This window comes from Megalobrama amblycephala, linkage group LG8 (assembly GCF_018812025.1).
Source record: "Megalobrama amblycephala isolate DHTTF-2021 linkage group LG8, ASM1881202v1, whole genome shotgun sequence".
Taxonomy (NCBI): domain Eukaryota; kingdom Metazoa; phylum Chordata; class Actinopteri; order Cypriniformes; family Xenocyprididae; genus Megalobrama; species Megalobrama amblycephala.
In genome coordinates this window covers 4792532-4815609 of record NC_063051.1, presented here as the reverse complement: position 1 = coordinate 4815609, position 23078 = coordinate 4792532, and the positions used below count along the sequence as shown (strand labels likewise).

At 36.7% G+C, this 23078-nt stretch overlaps 2 protein-coding genes across 2 annotated transcripts in view; one reads left to right on the top strand and one right to left on the bottom strand.

The window, feature by feature from the left end:
• Positions 1 to 392: 392 nt before the first annotated feature.
• Positions 393 to 19495, bottom strand: gxylt2 (glucoside xylosyltransferase 2). Its single transcript, XM_048198861.1, has 7 exons — positions 19058 to 19495; positions 11097 to 11292; positions 8439 to 8570; positions 8092 to 8343; positions 6472 to 6595; positions 5197 to 5369; positions 393 to 2165 (listed from the first exon to the last, which is right to left on the bottom strand). The coding sequence occupies exons 1-7, from the start codon at positions 19324 to 19326 to the stop codon at positions 1983 to 1985; spliced, it is 1329 nt and encodes a 442-aa protein (XP_048054818.1). The 5' UTR covers positions 19327 to 19495; the 3' UTR covers positions 393 to 1982.
• Positions 19496 to 19946: 451 nt separating this feature from the next.
• The window catches only part of shq1 (SHQ1, H/ACA ribonucleoprotein assembly factor), a 51303-nt gene continuing 48171 nt past the window's right edge, over positions 19947 to 23078 (top strand). Inside the window, exons 1-3 of the mRNA XM_048198859.1 lie at positions 19947 to 20095; positions 21125 to 21286; positions 22612 to 22676. Of these exons, the coding sequence (XP_048054816.1) occupies positions 21144 to 21286; positions 22612 to 22676 (208 nt within the window). The 5' untranslated portion in view covers positions 19947 to 20095; positions 21125 to 21143. The remainder of the gene's footprint in view (positions 20096 to 21124; positions 21287 to 22611; positions 22677 to 23078) is intronic.

The window sequence follows — 23078 nt, the reverse complement described above, 5'->3', positions numbered from 1 at the left end:
ATGCCCATAAATGCTGTGCAGGTAGGCAGCTCACTAGATTTTGAACACGTCCTAAATGTCTTGTGCTGTCTGACTGGAATTATAAGCCTATTTATAATTGAACGCTCATCTATTCATTTAAAAATAATGTACGACTTATCTCGCTCTGGAATTTGAATTTACTTTGAAACTGTAAAATTCACTTTTACTATAGTAACCAGCAGCCCATTAGAATACCACACCAGCTAATGACAATGTTTATAATTTATATCTTTTTAAAATGCTAATGAAAGTAATTATGAAGTCTTGTCTACGCATATGGTCTGACCAATAGATTGTAGTACATGATGACACTATTGAAATGTTAATTTTTAAATAATAGATAAATACATCAAAAAGAACTGTGAGCCAAGTTAATATTAAATGCATATTTATTTATTACATTTTTAACATACACACTTCTGTATAAAAGGACAATAACACATACAATAGAAGACATTCAGAAAGACAGAAAAGCACACTTGATACAATGAACATCGCTGGTGCGTCTCTTGACACAGAGATAACATGAGATGTATAATAGTCTCCTGAGTTTCCAGTTAAATAAATCTCATCACTGATCCCAGACCAGTGACAGGAGGCTGGAAACTGGTCACACATATAATTAAGCACATTGTGCTAAATGAACATGTCAAAACACACATCAAAACACTTACAACACAATCTCCCCATTATAATGTTTGTACTTTCACACAGAAACAGTCAACAAATAAAAAGGCTGCGATTACACAAACTTGAAATGATTTTAGAATGTTTTTTAAAAAAAAGGGTAAACTGATCATACTGGGTCCAGAGAGTTTCTTTTGTTAAACTAATCTTGTTGCCATTTTTAACTTATCTTGCATTTTACTTTCTCCAAACTCAGTATTTGTTTAAAAAAGTGCAATTAAATGCAGACTGTACATCTGTGTATTGTTTTGTTATAGTGTTGTTTTTACATAGGCTATATAATACTGTCAAGATGTACAAACCTTTCTAATCGGCACATTTATTTTAAATGATCACATTCATTTAATCCCACTATGGCAGAAGTTCAAACTCCTAACAAAGCACAGGATAAAACAACAAAACGTTACACTCTGAAAATTTACCATTGCTAAAAATATTTGAACACTTAGACCTTTAGGCCAGCTCTCATAAACTGGTATAGGTTATCCTAAATTCCAAATTCATGATGTCTATCAGAATAGGCTTGTCATATCAAAATACAGGACACCTGACTTAATTGGAATTTTCACAAAAAGGCCTTCTGATATTCTATACATATATATATTAAAATGCAGCCCCAAAGAAAACATTACAACATCAGACTCCTTTCTAATCTCACTAACAAGTCATCTTCAATGTAAACAGTGTGAACATCCACCATTAAGGCTGTGCTTAAACTGAATGTACATCTTACTGAGTTCTAAAGGCTGACAGGCTAATTCTCTTTGGTTGTTTCTGCGTGCTACATTCATTTTTGTGGCTTGAAAACAAGGCGTTATTCTCATGCTATTAAGCAGCAGAATGCTCAAACAAATTGGTGCAGCCACTTAAGTACAAGAATTAGATAAAGTGTACTGAGACACAAATGCTCCAATTGTGTAATACTAGACAAACTAGATGCTGAAAAATGGTACAACACAGTTGTAAATAAACAGCTCTGAATTCATATTTTTGGATTTGCTGAAAACAGCTTTGCCAACGAGTCTCTCATATTCTTGGTTACCCACAGTTGGAGCCGCTTGATGCATTTGGTTACTTCTCTGTATCCATCCAGCAGACCAAAACTGCTGCTTGTTCCTGCTTAAATCTCCAGCTCCGCTAGCTCGTGAAGCTCATACTGGGCCTAATGGACCAAATGTAGCTTGCCTCTGGCATTGCTCATCTTCAATGAAAACAAAAACACTCTGATCCAAGCAGCAGGCAGAGACTCTTCCTTATGCTGTTGAAATGCAGGCTCATTTCTCGTGTGGCAGTCGGACACGGCGCACCACTTTTTTCTCATAAATAGCCCTCATGGTCTTCTCGATCTGTTTGAGGAACACCTGTGGTATTCTTCCACAAAGGGTGTTAACTGTGTCTAGGAACTTAGTCTGAAGAGGGTAAAACAAAGACTGGAACAAGTTCTCCTCAAAGGGATACTGAAAGAGAAGATGAAATACATAATTGTTCAAGGAACTGCTTTGGTATAATTGTGGAGGCACAATGAACAAGGTCCACGTTTCATATCGGACTGAATTCTGAACAGCAGAGGGGCCCACGTGACTCAACCATACAAAAGGCTTCCTCTTGAAGAGACGCTTTCCTGCTATTAGCCTTCAAGGAGAGATTCAAGGAGACTGCACTCTGAATGCACAATGCAACACTTCTATTTATTCTCATATGATTCAACACCCTCAGGATTTGCTTTGTTCACACTGAAAAATTAGAAAGTGGTCTGAGCAAGCAAAGATAAATGGATTATATTTCTTATGCATAAAATCTTATGAAAAATTAAAAAGACATAAAAAACGATTTGATTTGTCATTGTTATGTGGGTGTGGGAGGATGGATGGATGCATAGATAGATAGATAGATAGATAGATAGATAGATAGATAGATAGATAGATAGATAGATAGATAGATAGATAGATAGATAGATAGATAGATAGATAGATAGATAGATAGATAGATTTTTATCTCCCCTGCTAAAATGCACAAAAAAGTTAGTGTTTTCATTGTTTTTGACCCATGTAACCTTGTAAACAGTACTTTAATGGGATAGTTCACCCAAAAATGAAAATTTGATGTTTATCTGCTTACCCCCAGGGCATCCAAGATGTAGGTGACTTTGTTTCTTCAGTAGAACACAATTGATGATTTTTAACTCCAACCATTGCCGTCTGTCATTCAAATAATGCCAGTGGATGGGAACTTCATCTATAAGAGTAAATAAAACTTGCTTAGACAAACCCAAATTAAACCATGTGGCTCGTGATGACACACTGATGTCCTAAGACACGAAACGATCGGTTTGTGCGAGAAACCGAACAGTATTTATATAATTTTTTACCTCTAATACACCACTATGTCCAACTGTGTTCAGTACTCGCTTAGTGAGGTCTGATCGCGCTCTGACAATGGCAGTGATGTCTAGCACTCATTGAAGTATATGCGCGAGACATCACTGCCGTTGTCAGAGCGCGATCAGACCTCATTAAGCGAATGCTGAACACAGTTGGACATAGTGGTGTATTAGAGGTAAAAAATTATATAAATACTGTTCGTTTTCTCGCACAAACCAATCGTTTCGTGTCTTAGGACATCAATGTGTCCTCACAAGCAGCAGGGTTTAATTTGGATTTGTCTAAGCAAGTTTTATTTACTCTTATAGATGAAGTTCCCATCCACTGGCATTATTTGAATGACAGACGGCAGCGGTTGGAGTTAAAAATCATCTTTTGTGTTCTACTGAAGAAACAAAGTCACCTACATCTTGGATGCCCTGGGGGTAAGCAGATAAACATCAAATTTTCATTTTTGGGTGAACTATCCCTTTTCAGGTTTTCAGGTAGGTCTAACAGGTAAATATACAGAAATTGAATAATCAAACACTGCACAGTCTTCACTGCATCAATTATGAATTGAATATAGATTAATCCTTATTAAAGCTACAAAAGTTATTCAGTCAAGAGCAGTGAGTGATTTTCTCTTTGTTTTTTGTTCTTTGATTAACATTAAAGGGTTAGTTCACCCAAAAATGTAAATTATGTCATTAATGACTCACCACTCATGCCGTTTCAAACCCGTAAGACCTCCGTTCATCTTCGGAACACAGTTTAAGATATTTTAGATTTAGTCCGAGAGCTTTCTGTCCCTCCATTGAAAATGTATGTACGGTATACTGTCCATGTCCAGAAAGGTAATAAAAACATCAAAGTTTCAAGTCAAGTCAAATTTATTTATATAGCGCTTTTTACAATTGGTAATTGTTTCAAAGCAGCTTTACATATTAGAAGCATGTGACATCAGTGGGTTAGTTAGAATTTGTTGAAGCATCAAAAATACATTTTGGTCCAAAAATAACAAAAACTACGACATTATTCAGCATTGTCTGTTGTCAATCCGCATTCACGACTCCGCAGTGACGCTGCTGACGTGTTATCTGGTGCGCCCGAGCTTCGTTTACAGTCTGAGGGAGACGCACGCTGTAAACAAAACAACCTTTGCAAACATGTCTAAGGATTTCGATACAGAGGAAGACTTGCATTTTTTTGCTCAGCCATATTTATTTGAACCCGAATACAGAACTAAGAGCGATGGAAGAAGCTCCTACACAGCAGCAACCGCTGTCACAAGCAGCGTCACAGCGGAGTCGTGAACGCGGATTGACAACAGACCCGGAAGAGAAGACAATGCTGAATAAAGTCGTAGTTTGTTATTTTTGGACCAAAATGTATTTTCGATGCTTCAAAAACTTCTAACTAACCCACTGATGTCACATGGACTACTTTGATGATGTTTTCATTACCTTTCTGGACATGGACAGTATACCGTACATACATTTTCAATGGAGGGACAGAAAGCTCTCGGACTAAATCTAGAATATCTTAAACTGTGTTCCGAAGATGAACGGAGGTCTTATGGGTTTGGAACGACATGAGGGTGAGTCATTAATGACATCATTTTCATTTTTGGGTGAACTAACCCTTTAATGACAGACAGGTTTATTAGGCTGCTGTCACTTTAAGACATGAAGCAGATCTGACACATCCTATTTTTTCACAACTCTTTACATTCATTTACCACTTTCTAACTCATTTAAGACTCTGCTTATGAGGACACTTGACAAAGAGGGAATTTTGACATAATTCTATGTTTTGTTTTGTTTTTGTCTTTTAAAGCATGAAAGAGATCTCTGCATTTTGGGTGTTTGTTCACAGAGAGCAGCTTCACAGACAGTGTGCCAGTACAGATTTGAGTTCTTTTTTGCATCTTATCACGCTTGAATGGTTTAAAAGCACTTGAATGAAAGATAGCGTGATCATATACTGTAACTGTAGCACAGCCGAAGGATTAAAGGATTAATTTTGACAGCCCTTAGTACATAACATATATAATTATCTTCAATCTGACAGCTATTCTATTAGTTCTATCATATAACGGTCTCCTGAAAAGATAGTGCCAGCTCACCTCACGTATGGCATCATACACCACTCTGAATGCGGGCTGCTTGTCGTCATGGTACACTCCACGGTTACCATGAAGAATAGACACCCCCTCCTCTTCCGCAGCTTTGCAATTGCTTCCATACATGCAGTGATCTGGCCTGTAGTTCCACTGGCATGGAAATATGTACAGACACTCTGTAGACACAAAGAAAAACATTCAACATTTTATCCAAACTGCAAATAACATAGCTAAGCAGCACTTGTGCTGAGATTGAGAATCATTTTTCTTCTATTTGTTGGTGTTTGTAGTTGTGCAAGTCTTTTGGACCTGTTCCATTACAGTTGTCAAACAAGCACTACCCTTGCCAAATATCTCACCAATTTAGAGACTTTAATAACTGCACCTGTCAGCATCTGTCATACCTGTTCCAGTCAAGAGAATTGTTAATCTACACAAAAGGGTCTTATCTCCATAAAACCCAGATAAAACAACAACTTTCAGGAGGGTGAGGAAAGAGAGTGTTCTGTATCATATCAGGTCTTTTTGTTTTATTTTCAGAGCTTCAAGCTCTGCACAAGAAATAACAATCAGAGTTGTAAAGTTTAGTTAACATGTACGTGATACAAAGCTGCAAGGCTTCACATGTAGAATAACAGCTTTTCAACTTGGATTCAAGCCTTAAGCAAAAAACACAAATACAGTGCTGTAACACTAGAGTGCAAATCAACACAAATAAAGAAAGCGCTCTGCTTTATTTGCAAGTTTAAATGATGCACTGAAAAACTTTCCATTACTTTCTGTCTAATGACATTATCACATAATCACATTTGCTAATATCATGATATTTTCATATATACACTGTTACATTTTTTTTTTTTTTTAAACGGTAATACTGAGGTATTTTGATATTTACCATAGTATGTACCATCTTTTGAAAAATGTCATAGTATTATGTCTAAAACATGGTAAAGCCAAAGTATTTTGATATATACCATGGCTTTTACAAGATACTCCAAGGTACTTCAAAGAATACAATGACATTACAATGGCGCATTGTATTAATATAAAGCATGTCCAAAAAAACATGCTAAAACTAAGGTATTTCGATATATACCACTGTATTTAAAACTAAGGTATTTCGATTTATACCATTGTATTTACAACATACTCCATGGTACTTTAAAAACATCATGGTACATGTCCAAAAAACACTGTAATTCCATAGTTCTTTTTTGCTAGTGTTGTCTAATCATAGTCATCTTAGTCAAGCATATAATTGAGCAAACACACATGTACCTGGATTGTAGTGGAAGATGATGTTGAGGAGGTCTTGGTCTCCCCATGTGATGTGGTTCTTGTATTTCTGATAGAGAGGGTGTAGCAGATTTTCCCATGACAGACCGCTGGCGATCATGCTGTTCTGTAAAATCAATAGTGGCAGGTTATTTTCCTCAACAGTGAGTCTGGCAGCCACTTCTCAGACAGCTGTTGATATGGAAATTGAGTTTTTTTTTCAGAAGAAGAAATTTTCTTTTTGTCCCCCCAGACAGCCTTGAAAATGTGCTTTGGTTGGAAATTACAGTTCTAGCTGAGTTACAGAAATATGCTAATCCAGACTGCTGTCAGCCACTCTCTCGCTCTCTCAATGGATGGCAATCAGTAGACTTCCATCACTGCCTACTAAAAACAGCCTGAGGTTAAAAGAGTTTAAATGTGCAAAGAAACCTCAGAAGACACGCGAACGTCAAAGCCTCAGCCCACTACCAAAAGGAATAAACTACATAAGGAAAACACTGGCAATACCTAGAAATAACCAAGCACAAAAAATACAGTAAAGCAAAAATCTATGAAATCAAAAATATTTGCATTATTAAGTATTTTATGTTTGTAATGTGTTCGTATAAATAAGAACGTATTTGGTAGAGATGAACCAATACTAAAATTTTGTCTGATATCGATAAGCTGACAATCATTCTCAAGTTATAGTAGTTAACCGATAAATGCCAGATGTTAACATTTTTATTATAAATTAAAAATAAACAACTAAAAACTTAAATTTGGCTTTTTAAATTCTAGAATTGAATAAAAAAAGGATATAAAAAAAGTATTAAAAAAGATATTGATTTGCCAAAGATTACATTTAACAGGAAATTATTAGTGCTTTTAAAGATTACCTTTGCTGTTATCTAACGCTCACTTAAATGTAATCTACAATTAAAGGGTTAGTTCACCCAAAAATGAAAATTCTGTCATTAATTACTCACCCTCATGTCATTCCAAAACCATAAGACTTTTGTTCATCTTTGGAACACAAATTAAGATCTTTCTGATGAAATCGAGAGCTTTCTGTCCCTCCATTGACAGCTAATGCAACTGCCACTTTGATGCTTCAGAAAGTTCATAAAGAGATCGTAAAACTAATCCATATGAATTGAGTGGTTTAGTCCAAATTTTCTGAAGGGACACGATCGCTTTATGTGATGAACAGATTGAATTTAGGCTTTTATTTCTGTCCCTCCAGCTGTCTATGAAGGGACAGAAAGCGCTCAGGTTTCATCAGAAAGATCTTCATTTGTGTTCCGAAGATGAACGAAAGTCTTATGGTTTTGGAACGACATGAGGGTGAGTAATTAATGACAGAATTTTCATTTTTGGGTGAACTAAACCTTTAAATACAACACTGACTGATACTGATAAAATAAAATAAAAAATCTCTAATATAGGATGAAGACTGGTATGGTAGAGATTATATATATATATATATATATATATATATATATATTCATTTCTAGTATTTAAAATTTAAAATACAGCTATGTGGACAAGGATTTAGGAAGGACCACTGAAATTTCACCATTACCAGAGCTACAAAGCAACCATCAAAATTCAAGTCAAGTCAGTTGTATTGTTCCTTACCCTAAACAGAGTGCTACGAATCCGTGTGAGGTTCATTAGCATGACCCCTGAATTGACCCCTGTGACTCCATAAAAGGGGTGCCTTGCGAAGCGGCTATACCAGCCGATCTTAGGGATCTCGTGCTCTGGGGCCATGGCAGCTAGCTGAGTGCTGTTGAAAGCTTTCAGAAACTTCCAGATGTCATCCATAGGGCGGAGAAACAGAACATCTGTGTCCACGTACAACAGCGAGTCCACGTCCTTCAGGATAACCTGATATCAGAAGAAATACTTGGCTACAGTCATTGTGGCGAGATGGAAAACACAAACAAATGAAGAAAAAAAAACATTAAGCAGCAGGAACCTACAGGAAGAAAGAGCCTCTGGGCAGCACATGGCTTGAAGAGTTTCTTCCATTCGTCTGCATTCCCCACAGAGAAGGTGATTGGATATATGCTGTAGTGAAACCTGGAGGACACCGTCTGAGGCCACACACTGAACTGTGAGAAGAAATTGAAAGAATCAGTCAATGTCATGACTGTCAGCCTTCGGTAAACCGCACATCTATTGCCTACAGGTGTCAGCAAAGAGAAGTGTGAGAAGAAACCTATACTAATCCTTCAAAAGAGCATCATTTTGTATCTTTTGTAAGAATTGTGATTTATAGAATATAATGTAGAAGTCCTGAAGTGATCCCCCCCATACTGTTATAGGTTGTTCTAACTAACTAGGACATGGCATGTTTTCAATGTCTTAAAGGGTTAGTTCACCCAAAAATTAAATTTCTGTCATAAACCACTCACCTTCATGTCATTCCAAACCCATAAGACTCTTCATTCATCAAGACAAATTAAGATATTTTTGAGGAAATCCGAGGGGTATCTGAACCACACAGAGGCTGCAACGTCAATGCACCTTTTAAGGTCCAGAAAGGTATTAAATACATTGTTAAAGTAGTCCACACAACTACAGTGACGAGAATACTTTTTGTGCGCAAAAACAAATTAAAAATAACGACTTTATTCAACAATTCCATCTCCTTCCTGTCATTCTCCTACATTGTTTACGTTCAGTACTTCCAGGTTCTGCGTCAGAAAGCCGACTGAGTATTGCCCCTACGCTGTTCACATGATGCTGACGCAGGAGCCGGCCAATAATGACTCAGCATTCTGACGTAGAAAACTACGTTTATAACGTATAATAATGCATTGGGGGAGTATTTGTGGCTCCTGATGATAATGAAATAATAATATTATTTTAATAATAATAAAGTAATAATAATAATGCTAATAATAAAACCCTCTTCTTTATTTTGGCTTAAAATATCGTGACAGGATCATATTGTGAGTTCAGCATCTTGATTTGTATCGAATCATGACATTAGTGTATTACAGTGTATTAGTCGGAGTGTAACTGATTTAAATAATTGTAATTTTTACCCTTCCGGTCAAATATTGCGCTACCAACATTAATGATAGCTTTAACTTGTCAATGCCAGCAAATGACCATGGTATAAGCAGGATAATCAATGACTCGCTGTGTGTGCATTAAACGACATTAATGCACTCCGCAGAGGCAACTGAGGCTTTGCCTCCACGGCATGGATTACAATTTTTTAATGCACAGCTAGTCGTGGATTACCCCTTACTTATTATTAGCTATAATATCAAGTGACCTTTAACTTGACAATATTTTATTGTAAATTCAACTGTGTACATTTATTTAGATGCATGTCAACAACAAAAGATACGAAAGCAATTTTCTCTTTTCTAATAAATGTCAAAAAAATCAACTTGGTTCCCAGCTGTCCGTGATCCCATCAGCAAAGAACTTCAACCCATTTTTGAGTCATAACAAATCAGTTAAGAGCCACTGGTTTATAATATCCTGCTGATGGCCAAATAACTACTACTGAAAAGGCTGCAGAAAAATAGAGGAAATCTTTTGAATAACAAACATGACATTGCATTCCTTCTCTATCGCTCTTCAAAGCCTTCAGTTCCTTTATCTTCAGCAATACGGCGCAGGACTAGATCAAGATCAGCTCAAGGCCAGAGGGTACCTCTCAAAAAGCATCAGCTGTCTAAGTGTAAAAAACAATGTAGTGCTATTTTCAATAACAGTCCCTCTGTGGTGAGAAACATTGTAAACAATTAGGACTGTGGAGAGAGACTATTCTACCAGAAACCAAATAATGTTTTAAAAGCATGGTAAAGAGATCAATAGATTCATGAGGTTTCTCACATTACCCTCCTCACCAGATTGGTTGTCAGGGTTAGTCTGACATTGTCTGAGGGTTACCACAAAGCCACTAGTACAATAAAATTGACAGTCAGTGTTCTATCAAAGGTCTGTTTAAATACACTGAGAAATCTTATGGTGCAAATTGTATAACTAGTTACTAAGGATGTAAAAAGGCAGTCATGATTACTATACTATAATACTTTAATATATCACATGAGCAAGAGCTTGTTATTGGAGGTTTGCAAAAGGTTCATAACCCCAAATATAAGCAATAATTAATTTGCCTTAGCAAAGCACTGGAAAAATTATCAATTGTATCAAAACAATAAATAATAAACTGAACTGGCCAAATATAAAATTTCAGGATGCAATGCATCATTTAATAAAAAAAACAGTAATCAAACTGAATTGTTGTCAAAGCAAATATTTACAGCCCTATTAGTTATATTGGCATATTACATTTAGAGATTTTAGTTGCAAGGAAAAGAATCAGAGTGAAGCAATAGTCCACAAAATTATGGCCAAAATGTGTGCCAAATTTTTTTAGAGCTGCATAGTTATGGGATGAAACTTTGTCTGAAAGCCAGTTATCCATAGCGATGCTTTTTTGAGAATAAAGATATGCCTTAGATAAGTAAAGATACTCAAACCATTGGAAATTAAAGTTGGATGAAAAAAAAAAGAAAAAACATTAGGTCACCAGTCAGCTAGACATTAGAATCAACTTAAAAAACCTAAGAGAATCACAGCAAAGATGAAAGAATCAAGGGACATGCTCTCACCCCTTTTTCAAATTGTTCAGCCAAGTCCTCCTCTGCAAAGATGTGAAATTTAATCTTCTTTATGCTGAAGAGCAGTGCTGACTTCACCATGTTGAGCGTTTCATCTAGACGGTTCCCACAAGCCACTACTGCCAGGTGCATGACATCCTCTGTTCGTGTGACCTTTGACACAGGGTGCCCCACCTCACTCTTCTGCCTAGAGGTAAAGAAAAACAGCTTAAATCTATCCAAACTCATCCAAACCATCAACAACAAAAACATCTGGTACAAATCAGCTGGGTCAAACCATGAGACAACACGGTCGTGAAATACTCCTTATTCTGTTCACGGTTCCTCTGGCACATTGAAAACCTCATTTAAATGATTCAAGGGTAAACAATTCTGAGTCAGAGTCAGATTTGCAAACAACTTGATCAGAGAGCACACAAAGGCAAACGTATTACAAAAAAGAATAAGAAGAATGCGTTTTTGTGTTTACAAACCCGAAATGAAGGTCAGATTCACTATTGTAAGCCTATAACTGCATTGTTCCGAATAAGACGACCATGATTATAAGACAACCCCCTCTTTTTCAAGATGTACCATTTGAAAAAAAAAAAAAAAAAAAAAAAGGCTTTTTGAAGATCAAATTTTTTAGAAAGAAAATGCTTTCATTTGAAAATAATTTTCATATTGCATATTTTTTATTTTTTATTTTTTACTGGTAAAAATGTACCAACAATCACATTTAAAAATAAACACTTTTTGGCATACCATAAAAATAACCTGCAGCCCATCTTAATTATATAAAAATTAGGCTATCTGTCTCATAGTGAAAACCATGAAGCCTACCAAAATTACATTAACAGTAGAAGTGAAATCTTATTGTAGTTTTGTAATCTGGTCCCCTCAGCGAGGCACACAAACATGACGGTAAGCTTTCCTTTGACTGTTAGCGTTTTTAAGACTGTATTTTTGTGCTTGCGATTTCTAACATTACACTCTGAGACACCGTATTTCTCTATTTTTTTACAGTCTATGGTTTTACGCCTAGTTGGCGCCACCTATTGTTGTGGGTAGGGCTGGACAATTATGACCTAAAATCAAAACCTCGATTAATTGAACATTTTACCTCAATTAGGATTAATGAACGATTATTTTGTTTGGCTTTTTTTTTTTTTTTTGCCCTCATAGTTCACTTACTAGGTTTGTACTGTAAATTTGCTTGACAATTAAAGATAGGATATTTTTTCCGTTTGAAAGAGTGATCTGACATAACAGCTCACTTTCAGCAGTTATTTTATCTATGGTTCGTAACATTTCTTACAGATTTCTGCTCGTTGTAAATCCGATAAAGAAATTAGCACAGTACCATTACATAATGAGAGCGATTGCGTGTGTGAATTAGTCATACTGTCTCTCTATTAAGGCAGGAACACACCAAGCCGACGGTTGGCCGTCGGCCAGTTTTTGTTCGTCGGCCGACTAAGTTTTCTCAGTGTGTTCCGCACCGTCGGCTGAAGTTGGTCCTCGTTGGCTTTTTTCGGCCGTTTCGAAATGTTAAATCGCCGTCGGAGCTCGTCGGTCCGTCGGGCCATCTGATCTGATTGGCTGTTCAGCTACAGCCACCTGCTGGTTCGGACAGGCATTTCATCTCACGCAGGCGCAGAACTGACGTGCTACTTGGCCGTCGGCTGTTTAGCGTTGGTTTGGTGTGTCAGGGCAACTTTGGACACAGACGGTGCCGACGTGAGCCAACCCCGCAGTCTGCTTTCGTCGCCACTAGTTCGTCGGCGTCGGCTTGGTGTGTTCTGACCTTTAAAGGTGCTCTAAGCGATCCTGGGTGGAGTAACTTCCTGTTGACGTTCGAAGTGTTGTCAAACAAAACAGAGGCTAGCTAGACCCTCCCTCCTCGTGCTTCCTGAAATGCGTGCGTCATGAACGCGCATTTAAAATCTTTCTTGTCGGTTATTGGCTGGAGCATGTTTATTATGTTTCGTGGTCCAGGCTGCACCAGTTTGTTTTTATTGCTGTTTTTGGAGCTTGTGGCAACTACAGAGACTGTGTTTTTTTACAGTGTGTTCAGAGGACAGGCAGCTAGTGGATAGTGAGGAGATGTTTGCTGTATGTGACAAAAACATTTTTGGCCTAAAAACGCGTGACATCGCTTAGAGCACCTTTAATTGTGGTAGCTCAATATAATAATACACATCCGATTGTCTAAATCACTTGAATGTCTAAACTGGCAAACCTTAAAACACATACAACTGACAAAGTTTAGTGGAGACGCAAGGCTCACCGCTCCCGCGCCGTCTCTGTGTGTTGACTCCGCGTTCACCTGCGGGGCGGAGTCACGTGGCTACACACGTGGTAGTATTTTTTTAAGTGGTAAGTATTAACAGGATTTAAAAAAATGAAATAACCGACATTGGTTAGAGGTTCTGAATTTCGGTTTCGATTACTTTTCAATTAATCATCCAGCTCTAGTTGCGGGTCTATTATTGATTATAGACCCTGAATATAAGACGAACCCGTTTTTCAGATGTATTTCTAAGCAAGAAAATGGTGTCTTATATTCAGAACAATACGGTATAAGTGTTTATATTTTAGACCTAGCAGGATGGTTTTTGCAGCAATTTGCATACATACATCACTCGTCTGTGTGTGTCTCTCATTATATCTGTAGAAAGAGAAAAGATACTCCTGCTACTTTGACGCATGTATATTGTGGGAGTGGCATAGGTTAGTTGTCACAACGAGTAAGAAAGGTTGACATGGAGCACGCTAATTCTCGAACATCTAGGGAAAAATCACGTTTTAACCTAGTTGTGAATGTTTTATGAGCAGTAGGATAACCATATTCATCCGCACAGTTACAGAGCCAAAGCACAATCAAAACAATGTTCTTCCGCAAAATGCATGCAGTTTTGTTTTTTAACCCCTAGAGGGGCAAAAGTTGGACGGTCTGCAAAATTAGTCGTTGGTCAGTTCCAACCAAGGTGGGATAAATATTAATCAATATGGAAAAAAAATACAGTGATCATATTTTTTGCCATATTGCCCAGCCTTACTTCGAAGACAATAGGAGACATTAAACATGCAGATGAGTAGCACTCTTGCTCGTCATGGCTTAAGTGACCCGGTGTTTCACTTGAGTACACATTTCTTTGTCTTGTGTCTCTAACAACATTTGTTATTGGTGTGGTGTTTGCTTTTGTGATTCATGTTGAGTCTCCATCACTCCAAGGAAGTAAGCTCTCTAACCCTCTAAGCTCTACCCAAGAGACGACCTCTGGGAAAAAAAGTCCTCCAGTTATCCAAGGCTTTGGTGGAGGAAACAAATTCATACCGCAAGAAAAGCATGCAGCCTTTCAGACAGACATCAAAGAGCTTCCATTAAGCCAAGGACGTGCAAACACTCTTGCTCTCATTTCAACTCAAACACAGACCTTGATATGATGTGAAATTAAGAAAAGGAAAAACATGGAAACACCTTGGAGTTTGACAACAGGGAAGCAGAGATATTTTCACACCTGAAATAGTTTTCTGCCTATTATAGATTATAGACTAGTATCACAAAAGACTGCAGAATCTGCTTTGAAGGCTGTGGTTTCCTGTGGAAAAACCTCCCCGTTTACACCACTGCAAATCAAGCAACAGGAATTGCATCAATAGTCTGATTGAATGATATTAAACAATTTAATCTTTTCATTTCTTCAATCATTTTTCCAAGATTGAGAGGCATTTACCTTCTGATCAACATATGAAGCATACAAACACACTACTGAATTCGGTGCCTTTTTTAATCAACATGAAATGTTCACATGCTCTGATCTTATAAAAATTCTTGCAGTCTGAGAGGACACATCTGGAAACATTTAGACTGTGAAGGCAGAATTAAATATTGCACTCCTTATTGAGTAAAAGTTGAGTTCCTATAAAAGTGAATGCTGACACTGATGTTCCTCGTTGAGAACACGATTGTAGACAAAACAAAACTGGCAACATGAAATCAACTGAAAAGTGATCCAAAAATGAATAAAAATAAAATGGATTTCTATTGTGTATCTCTTCCTTTAGCTTATAAGAGATATTTATTGAATATATTTATAAGAATCATTCTTAAAATGTAAGCATTCCATTTAGTGCAACAATTTAAGCAAGAATGGTTTTACAAATAATTTACATTTCTCCATTATACACAGAAAAAGGGTTATGAGCAGTGAGAGGATACTACTGACCAACTTAAAACACCTCTAATTGGCCATTGCGTTCAAGAACTCAACAGTGATTGGCAACATTGCGCAACGCTGCAAAAATGAGTTGTAAATAGAAAACTTTGATGCTCAACACAAATACACACTGTTGTGTTTACAACATCCGTTTTACCAATATGATATTATTACAGTCAGTACTATCAACTGAGGGTGCTCTTGCTTTCGTTTGAGGGTGCTTAGCACACTCTAACGCCCCCTTAGAACTGGGCTTTTCCCCAATGTTTTGTTTTTAGGTTCATGAATAGATTTGTTAGCGAATCGAAATTATGCTGCACTTCACACTGGATTGTGAAACCTTTGGTGGTTTGTGCATCGTGCACATTTCAGTCGCTAATCTAATCCTGAAATTAGAACCTAAAACAATGGAAAACACCAAAGAGACCTCCAAAAAACCATATACAGAACAAATCTGCTGGCCGAGTCAAGCCAAGCCCCCAAGTCTATGTGTATGGAATTCAGACAATGCTTTTCCTATAGCTATTCACCACACTCTACACAACAAAATTATTAGCACTTTTCCCCCTCTTCAGAATGTCTGCATGCCTGTCCAGGCAGAGTCAGCTTTTCAGTGGCACCTGAAGTGAAATGCTAGTGTTATTGCTTCAGGCTAGAAGATAAAGACTGCAGAGGAGGAATCAACTCATCGAGAGGCACAGTTGACAATTGAGAGATATTCGGCGTTCCGTGTAGAAACTGTGATAAAAAAAAAAAAGAGGCTAGAGAGAGAGATACACACAAATGGAGGGCTCTTAGTCTTCCTCCATGACATGTTTATAGCTTTATATAATGTAGCTGCCATGCAGCAGTTGCCTCTAGTCATAGCTGTATTATAGATGACAGAGCAAGCTATTCATTTGACAGTTAGTAGACATTTATTCCTAGGTGCGGCAAAAACGGTGGTGTTTGCAATTCTGGCAGAGAAAGGTGTTATGAGCACCCAGCTTTCCAGTAATGCAGGTTATATTGGGAAAGGGTGTGAAAGAAACGTGAACGTACTGTTGCAAATTTACTTCATTGCCATTTTAATTTGTTATATTAAAAGAACAGTTCACTCAAAAATGAAAATTCTGTCATTACAATGAACCACCATTAAGACAGCTCTTTCGGTCTTTATTTTAAAAACATTTTCCAAAAAAAGGCACCCACACACTACAAGATAATCGGACCAATTTGGGGCTCAATTCTCCCCTTCCGACAATCCTAGGTGAAGTCCAGATTATCTTGATGGTTCTACAGATTATTTTATCAGATTTTATTTTGTGGTGTGATGTGTTAAGAGTGATTGAATCAACTTGGAAGCACATCGGGCCACACCAATCTCAAATTGTAAATATTCAACATGTTGAATATTTAGGATCAGAAATTCTGTTGTGTGGGGGGAACCTTGAGGACAAACGTGCACACACTCTGTAGACTGTCACGTGGAATGAAACGATACCCAATCAGAAAGTTAGCTGATGGAAGACAGAAGCCATTTCTTCTTGCCCGTCGTCCGCCATGTTTGTTTACTGAAAAGTCACATTTGATTGCGAGAGATTTTGTGCAGTTTCCCGTGTTCACAGTCGGGACTTTGGTTCTTTGTGAATGGAATTTGTTAGTGTGTGTTGTGCTGTCTAGGTCACTTCGTGGCACTCCACACACTATAGGAACAAAACTGTTAAATCTATTATTTTTTTATCGTCATGTTTGTGGTCTCTCACATTTTAAAAATCTTTTAGTGTGGGCCAGCTTTTAGAAAAGTTTGCAAGAGCGCCATTATAAACACAACGAGGCTGTGAAAGTGGACTAGGTGAGCACTTTTCCTGTTCGGTATGATGTTGTTTAATGTCCACGACAACCTCTGTAGTCCCATTTAGCCACTGGTTAGCAAAAATGCTTTAAATAATCACAAGGGGGTTTTACTGATGTATTTTATGTCACAGAATAAATGAGAATATCTTACGCTTGTGTTAACCACAGACCTTATTTTAGGCATTTAACCAAAAAACCCATTCAAAAAACAAAAAAAACCCTTGACTTCAGAAAGATGGAACTGAAAGTACTAATATGCCAACTCATTTCCGGGTTTCGTCCAAAAAAAAAAAAAAAAAACATCATCCCTGCAGCACTCTATATTCTTAAAAATATCTTTATACAGGTTTGGAGTGACACAAGGTTAAATATATGAAGGCATTTTCACTTTTTGGTGATCTATTCTTTTTATAATACAACAATAAAACAGAAAAAAAAAAAAAAAAAAAAATCAAAGGTTTGGGATCAAAAGGTCTGTGTTAGCTAGAACCCTCAGGACAAAACAGACCCTTCGGGCCCCCTGAATGTGATGAAACGTATCATCAGGGACACATTTGTCTGTTTTGCAACAGTGAGGCAGGAAGCACGTCTGGAGGATGCGCTTAAAAAGGAAAAACTCGTGCGGAAGAGTTAATCGCTTCTAAATAAAACAACAGGTCATACGGGATGAGATGGCTTTGCCCCTCCCCCTTCCTCTGCGGAGATGGATAGGGAGCCAGGAATTAAACGCATAGAGCGTTTTCCAAATCACACCCTCTGATCTCTCCTGTTTGTACGGTGGATCTGTTTAACTAATTTCCCCACTCTGCATTAGCCCTTTGCATTGTGGGTTTATCAGCAGAAAGCAGTCACAGGGGTGTGGACATGAAGACGGATCACCGCTGGAAACCCAACAGGAGGGTCAAAGGGTTGAGATATCTCACAACTGCAATTAGTGGCGTTTATGTGAAGCTGTCAGAGGGGCGATAACATATGCTTGCTGAAAGAAGGCAAGCAGTGAATATTAAACTCATCCTCAATGCAGAATTGATTTCACTGTCAAAAAGGCATCCATCTATAGTTTGCCTACCTTTACATGATTGATTTTACACTATCAAAACCCTGACACAAATGAACCAATCTTCCGTTCACCTAAATGTGACAGCTCCTTTTAATTATGTCTCAGAAAGGGCGGATCATCTTGATGAATAAACTACTCCATCCTCGAGTCACAAGGGAGTGTGTGCACTCAACCAATCATTGATTTTGTCCTTCGTTGAGACCCTTTGGGAACTGCAACTGCATTCAAGGTGACCTTTTTAATAAAGCCATAATGAAAATACAATTGAGATAATCGTGGCTGAGATGCGCAAAGGGGGCTCTTAGACTTGGTGTGGTAGCATGCGCAATGCACACTTGGTCTCGAAGATTTAAGACATTAGTGCATAGCAATCTGGAGGTGAACAGAGCAAAAATTGTGTCATGCATGCTTTCCTTCTTGTTACATTAAGAAACTTAAGATTGCACAATCAGTTCAAGACATTATTGCTAAAATCTCTGTCACAGCAGGCTTTTGACAAGAATGTCTAGTTGGATTGGCTGTGTTGTCACCCAGAAAAAGACCAATGATTTATGGGTTGTTATTAAAGCATGCATTTGCATTGATTTGCAGTGACTGAGCTCATAAATGCCCTTGAGAATCAAACTAATGCACTGATCATTTTTACAGAAAGGGGATTGAAAGGAAGCCTATGTATCAACTTCAGTAGAACAAAAAAAACATGCATTATAATAAACTATATTAATTTGTATCACATGCATTATATTCAATAAAAGGATTGAAAACATCTTGACAACTTGTAACGCATATTTGTGCAGTCTGTTTTGGATCAAACTGGTTGTTAATCATGATGCTGCACTTGAAGAATTTCCTACCGAGTCTTTGCGATGACATTCCCTCCTCCTCTGCTGCTCAACTTCGGCTGTTTGCGGATTAGTTTCGGTGTTTTTTGAGGCTCTTCGGGGGTTTGTTTCGCTTCTTTCGCCGGTGCGATATCCTCGGCATAATTGAAGGATGGAAAATGTTTTTCTTTCGCAACTTCTTTCAGCGGCGGCTCGTCCGCAGCGTTCCCCCCGAAAAAGTACAAAAGTAGAAAAACTCCAAAGCATACCGCGATAGCCACAATCTTTCCGTGAATTCTCATGGTGAAAAAGTGCTCTGTCCGCGTCGAAATGTTTTAACCATGGCTCTGGTTAAAACATGGGGACATATTTGTAGTGTGCAGCCATACTTCTTCATTTGTACTGTGATGATGATGAAGACGATGCTGCTCAGCTTAGCGCCGATATCACACACGTATATGAATCTCTGAAGGCGGACCTTACACTCCTTACCGTAACACTTGTAATACTTCTGTCACAATGGATGAAACGATTTGAAACTTTTTTATATTATATTATATTATATTATATTATATTATATTATATTATATTATATTATATTATATTATATTATATTATATTATATGCTGTCAGTAGGATATTAACACTTTTTATTACTACTTGGCTACTACTACTAATAACAATCGTTTTTGACAAAATAATGTTATTTTTATAGACTACATTATTGTATCTTCATTATTGTATGATGACAGCTATTGGTTTATGCTTCTAACCTGATTAATTTCTCAAATAAAAGCAATGTGTTGAAGGAATTATTCCAATTTTATTAATAAATATTTGATTTGAAATTACGTTAATTGCTATGTATTCCGTCAGCTTGACCATGTGTGCCCATGAGCGTGTAGTATTCCAATGAGAAACTGAGTGTAATGTCAAAGTGAGTTTGTAGTCCTCCTTATATGTGGAAATACGGTAAAACATGGCCAGCAGAGAAAGCAGGAAGCACGCCATGTGCTGCATATGTGTTACTGATATTTATCGCATGGAAGTGTACACAGAAGAGGCGTGAAGGTATCAGTTTTGTTTTATAATGTTTATATTATTTGACATTTCCTTATGTATATCGTACGATACAGTTTGTGAACGTTAAAGTCTAAAAAAATGCATGGAGTGTGTCCTGCCTGCTTAATGATGGCATAAACATTGCATGCACAAACAGCACAGGCAGACTTTTGACAGCTGATTACCTGCATTGGGCGTTAGTTATCATTTAATTGATTATTTGGGGTTTGTTTTCTATCCTGTGTGCACCTATCAAATCAGTATAGCCACTTTGGTTACTTGGATGTCTTTTATCGATGTTTTCTTTCATTTTAGTCCTCAGTGTTATCAGAATGTGTCTTAACTGGTGAATAACAGTGTTGTGTTGGATAGAATAAAGTTTCATTAGAAACTAATCGCATCCAAGGTTTATAATGTACTAGTTGGCAAAAGTGTTTTTTATGTCTCATTGAGTTCAAATTAAATAGCCACAAGGTGGAGTTGTTAAGCTGCCGTATTCTTTCTATTCTTCAGATAATGACTGCAGACAGGGACTTGTTGAGTAGACTGAAGTATCTTTTTGTGCCAAGATGACATGATTGATACTACAGATTACCAGACTAAAGAAACATTTTTAGGCTTTAAAGTAAATGATCTTGCAGGACCTTTTAATGATAAAATCGATTAATATTCTGATGCTCTGAAAATATGAATAAAAAATAGACATTTCTGGGATTTTGTAAGTAGGGTGTTATTTAATTCTTAGATTATTCTTGTTTAATTCTAATAGGATTGTGTTGTACATTGTTGCGTTATATTATATTGTGATATATGATATTACCTTTTTAATGTTGAATCAGAAAAAATCTGTTTTTTTTTTTTTTTTGATTGATTGATAGTGGATTTATGTTTAACCCCATTAGCATTGGTTTCAAATTATAATAACATTTAATTAGCATTCCTGTAGTTTACCCTCCCCCCCCCCCCGCCAACGTTTTTCTTTTTTGAGATGTCTGAATAATAATTTTTCTAATCTGTGTTTTTGTCTTGTTGCTGCAGAACATTGCTGTGTGTAATCATGATAACACCGGCCTTTGAACTGAGTCAGGATGCCAATTTCCTTACTGTGATTATTCGTGTACCCTACACCAGGACATCTGAGTTTGACATCTACATCCAGGGAGAAGATTTGAAGTTCTATGCCAAGCCATACTTTCTTAGGTGACTCACCTGCAAACACCATGACTGACATTCTGTTATGCTAAAACACTGGAAAATACTTCATTACTTCATCAATACTTACTTACTATAAGATGTTTACAAAGTTTTTACCTACAAATACAAAGACAGAGACCCAAAAAAGCATTTGGACACCTCATTCACACTTCTATTGCAATTTCTGAGGAAATGTCTGGAATACTTTATTTGTAGATGCCCCTTGGTTTTAAGTTTTGTTATTAGCAGGAACATATACAGTACAGTCCAAAAGTTTGGAACCACTAAGATTTTTAATGTTTTTAAAAGAAGTTTCGTCTGCTCACCAAGGCTACATTTATTTAATTAAAAATACAGTAAAAAACAGTAATATTGTGAAATATTATTACAATTTCAAATAACTGTGTACTATTTAAATATATTTGACAAAGTAATTTATTCCTGTGATGCAAAGCTGAATTTTCAGCATCATTACTCCAGTCTTCAGTGTCACATGATCCTTCAGAAATCATTCTAATATGCTGATCTGCTGCTCAATAAACATTTATGATTATTTTCAATGTTGAAAACAGTTGTGTACTTTTTTTTTTCAGGATTCCTTGATGAATAGAAAGTTCAAAAGAACAGCATTTATCTGAAATACAACGTTTCTGTAGCATTATACACTACCGTTCAAAAGTTTGGGGTCAGTAAGAATTTTTATTTTTATTTTTTTGAAAAGAAATTAAAGAAATGAATACTTTTATTCAGCAAGGATGCATTAAATCAATCAAAAGTGGCAGTAAAGACATTTATAATGTTACAAAAGATTAGATTTCAGATAAACACTGTTCTTTTGAACTTTCTATTCATCAAATAATCCTGAAAAAAAATATTGTACACAAATATTTTGTACAATTGTACACATTAAATGTTTCTTGAGCAGCAGATCAGCATATTAGAATGATTTCTGAAGGATCATGTGACACTGAAGACTGGAGTAATGATGCTGAAAATTAAGCTTTGCCATCACAGGAATAAATTACTTTGTGAAATATATTCAAATAGAAAACAGTTATTTTAAATTGTAATAATATTTCACAATATTACTGTTTTTGCTGTATTTTTAATTAAATAAATGTAGCCTTGGTGAGCAGACGAAACTTCTTTTAAAAACATTAAAAATCTTAGTGGTTCCAAACTTTTGGACTGTACTGTATGCATTTGGGTTTTGGTTGCAAATGCATATTACAGATAAATGTGTATGTGTGTATATTATAATGCAATTATATATATATATATATATATAGTATCGTTACTAATGAATAATGATATAATCATCTACCCCGAAGGTTGACTCTCCCTGGGAGAATAGTAGAAGATGGCCGGGAAAAAGCTTCATTCGATATCGATAAAGGTAACAATCATTGATTCTGCGTTATAGTTGTAGTCTCAGAAAACCTGCGCTGCTTTTGTTTGCCACTCAATATCTCAGATACTGGTGTTTCTTGAAACAAAAGACTGAACAAGCTTCAAAAATGCCCTAGCCTTTAGAATACGGTTCCACTTAGAGCTGCACGATTTTGTATTTTCTTTTGTTTTATACAGAGATCACTATTCTCCCATGATTCTGAACAGACAACTACACAAAATAACATGAAATTTATTAGCGGTTCTGACAAAATGTCTATTTAAAATGTTTAATTAATCTGAATTAATTGTTTTTAAAAAACAGTTTGAATGAATGATTCAGTGACTCACTCATAAATACTTACCTTGTGTCATTACTGGATGAATTAGTGTTTTTGTTTGAAACTCT

Excerpts from the sequence above, each read along its gene's own strand:
- gxylt2 (XM_048198861.1), bottom strand. The coding sequence starts at position 19,326 with ATGAGAATTCACGGAAAGATTGTGGCTATCGCGGTATGCTTTGGAGTT. Across the intron at positions 8,571-11,096 it reads CTGAACAATTTGAAAAAGGG|TTCAGTGTGTGGCCTCAGAC; the intron begins GTGAGAGCATGT and ends TTCTTCTCACAG. Across the intron at positions 8,344-8,438 it reads CCCAGAGGCTCTTTCTTCCT|GTTATCCTGAAGGACGTGGA; the intron begins GTAGGTTCCTGC and ends TTCTGATATCAG.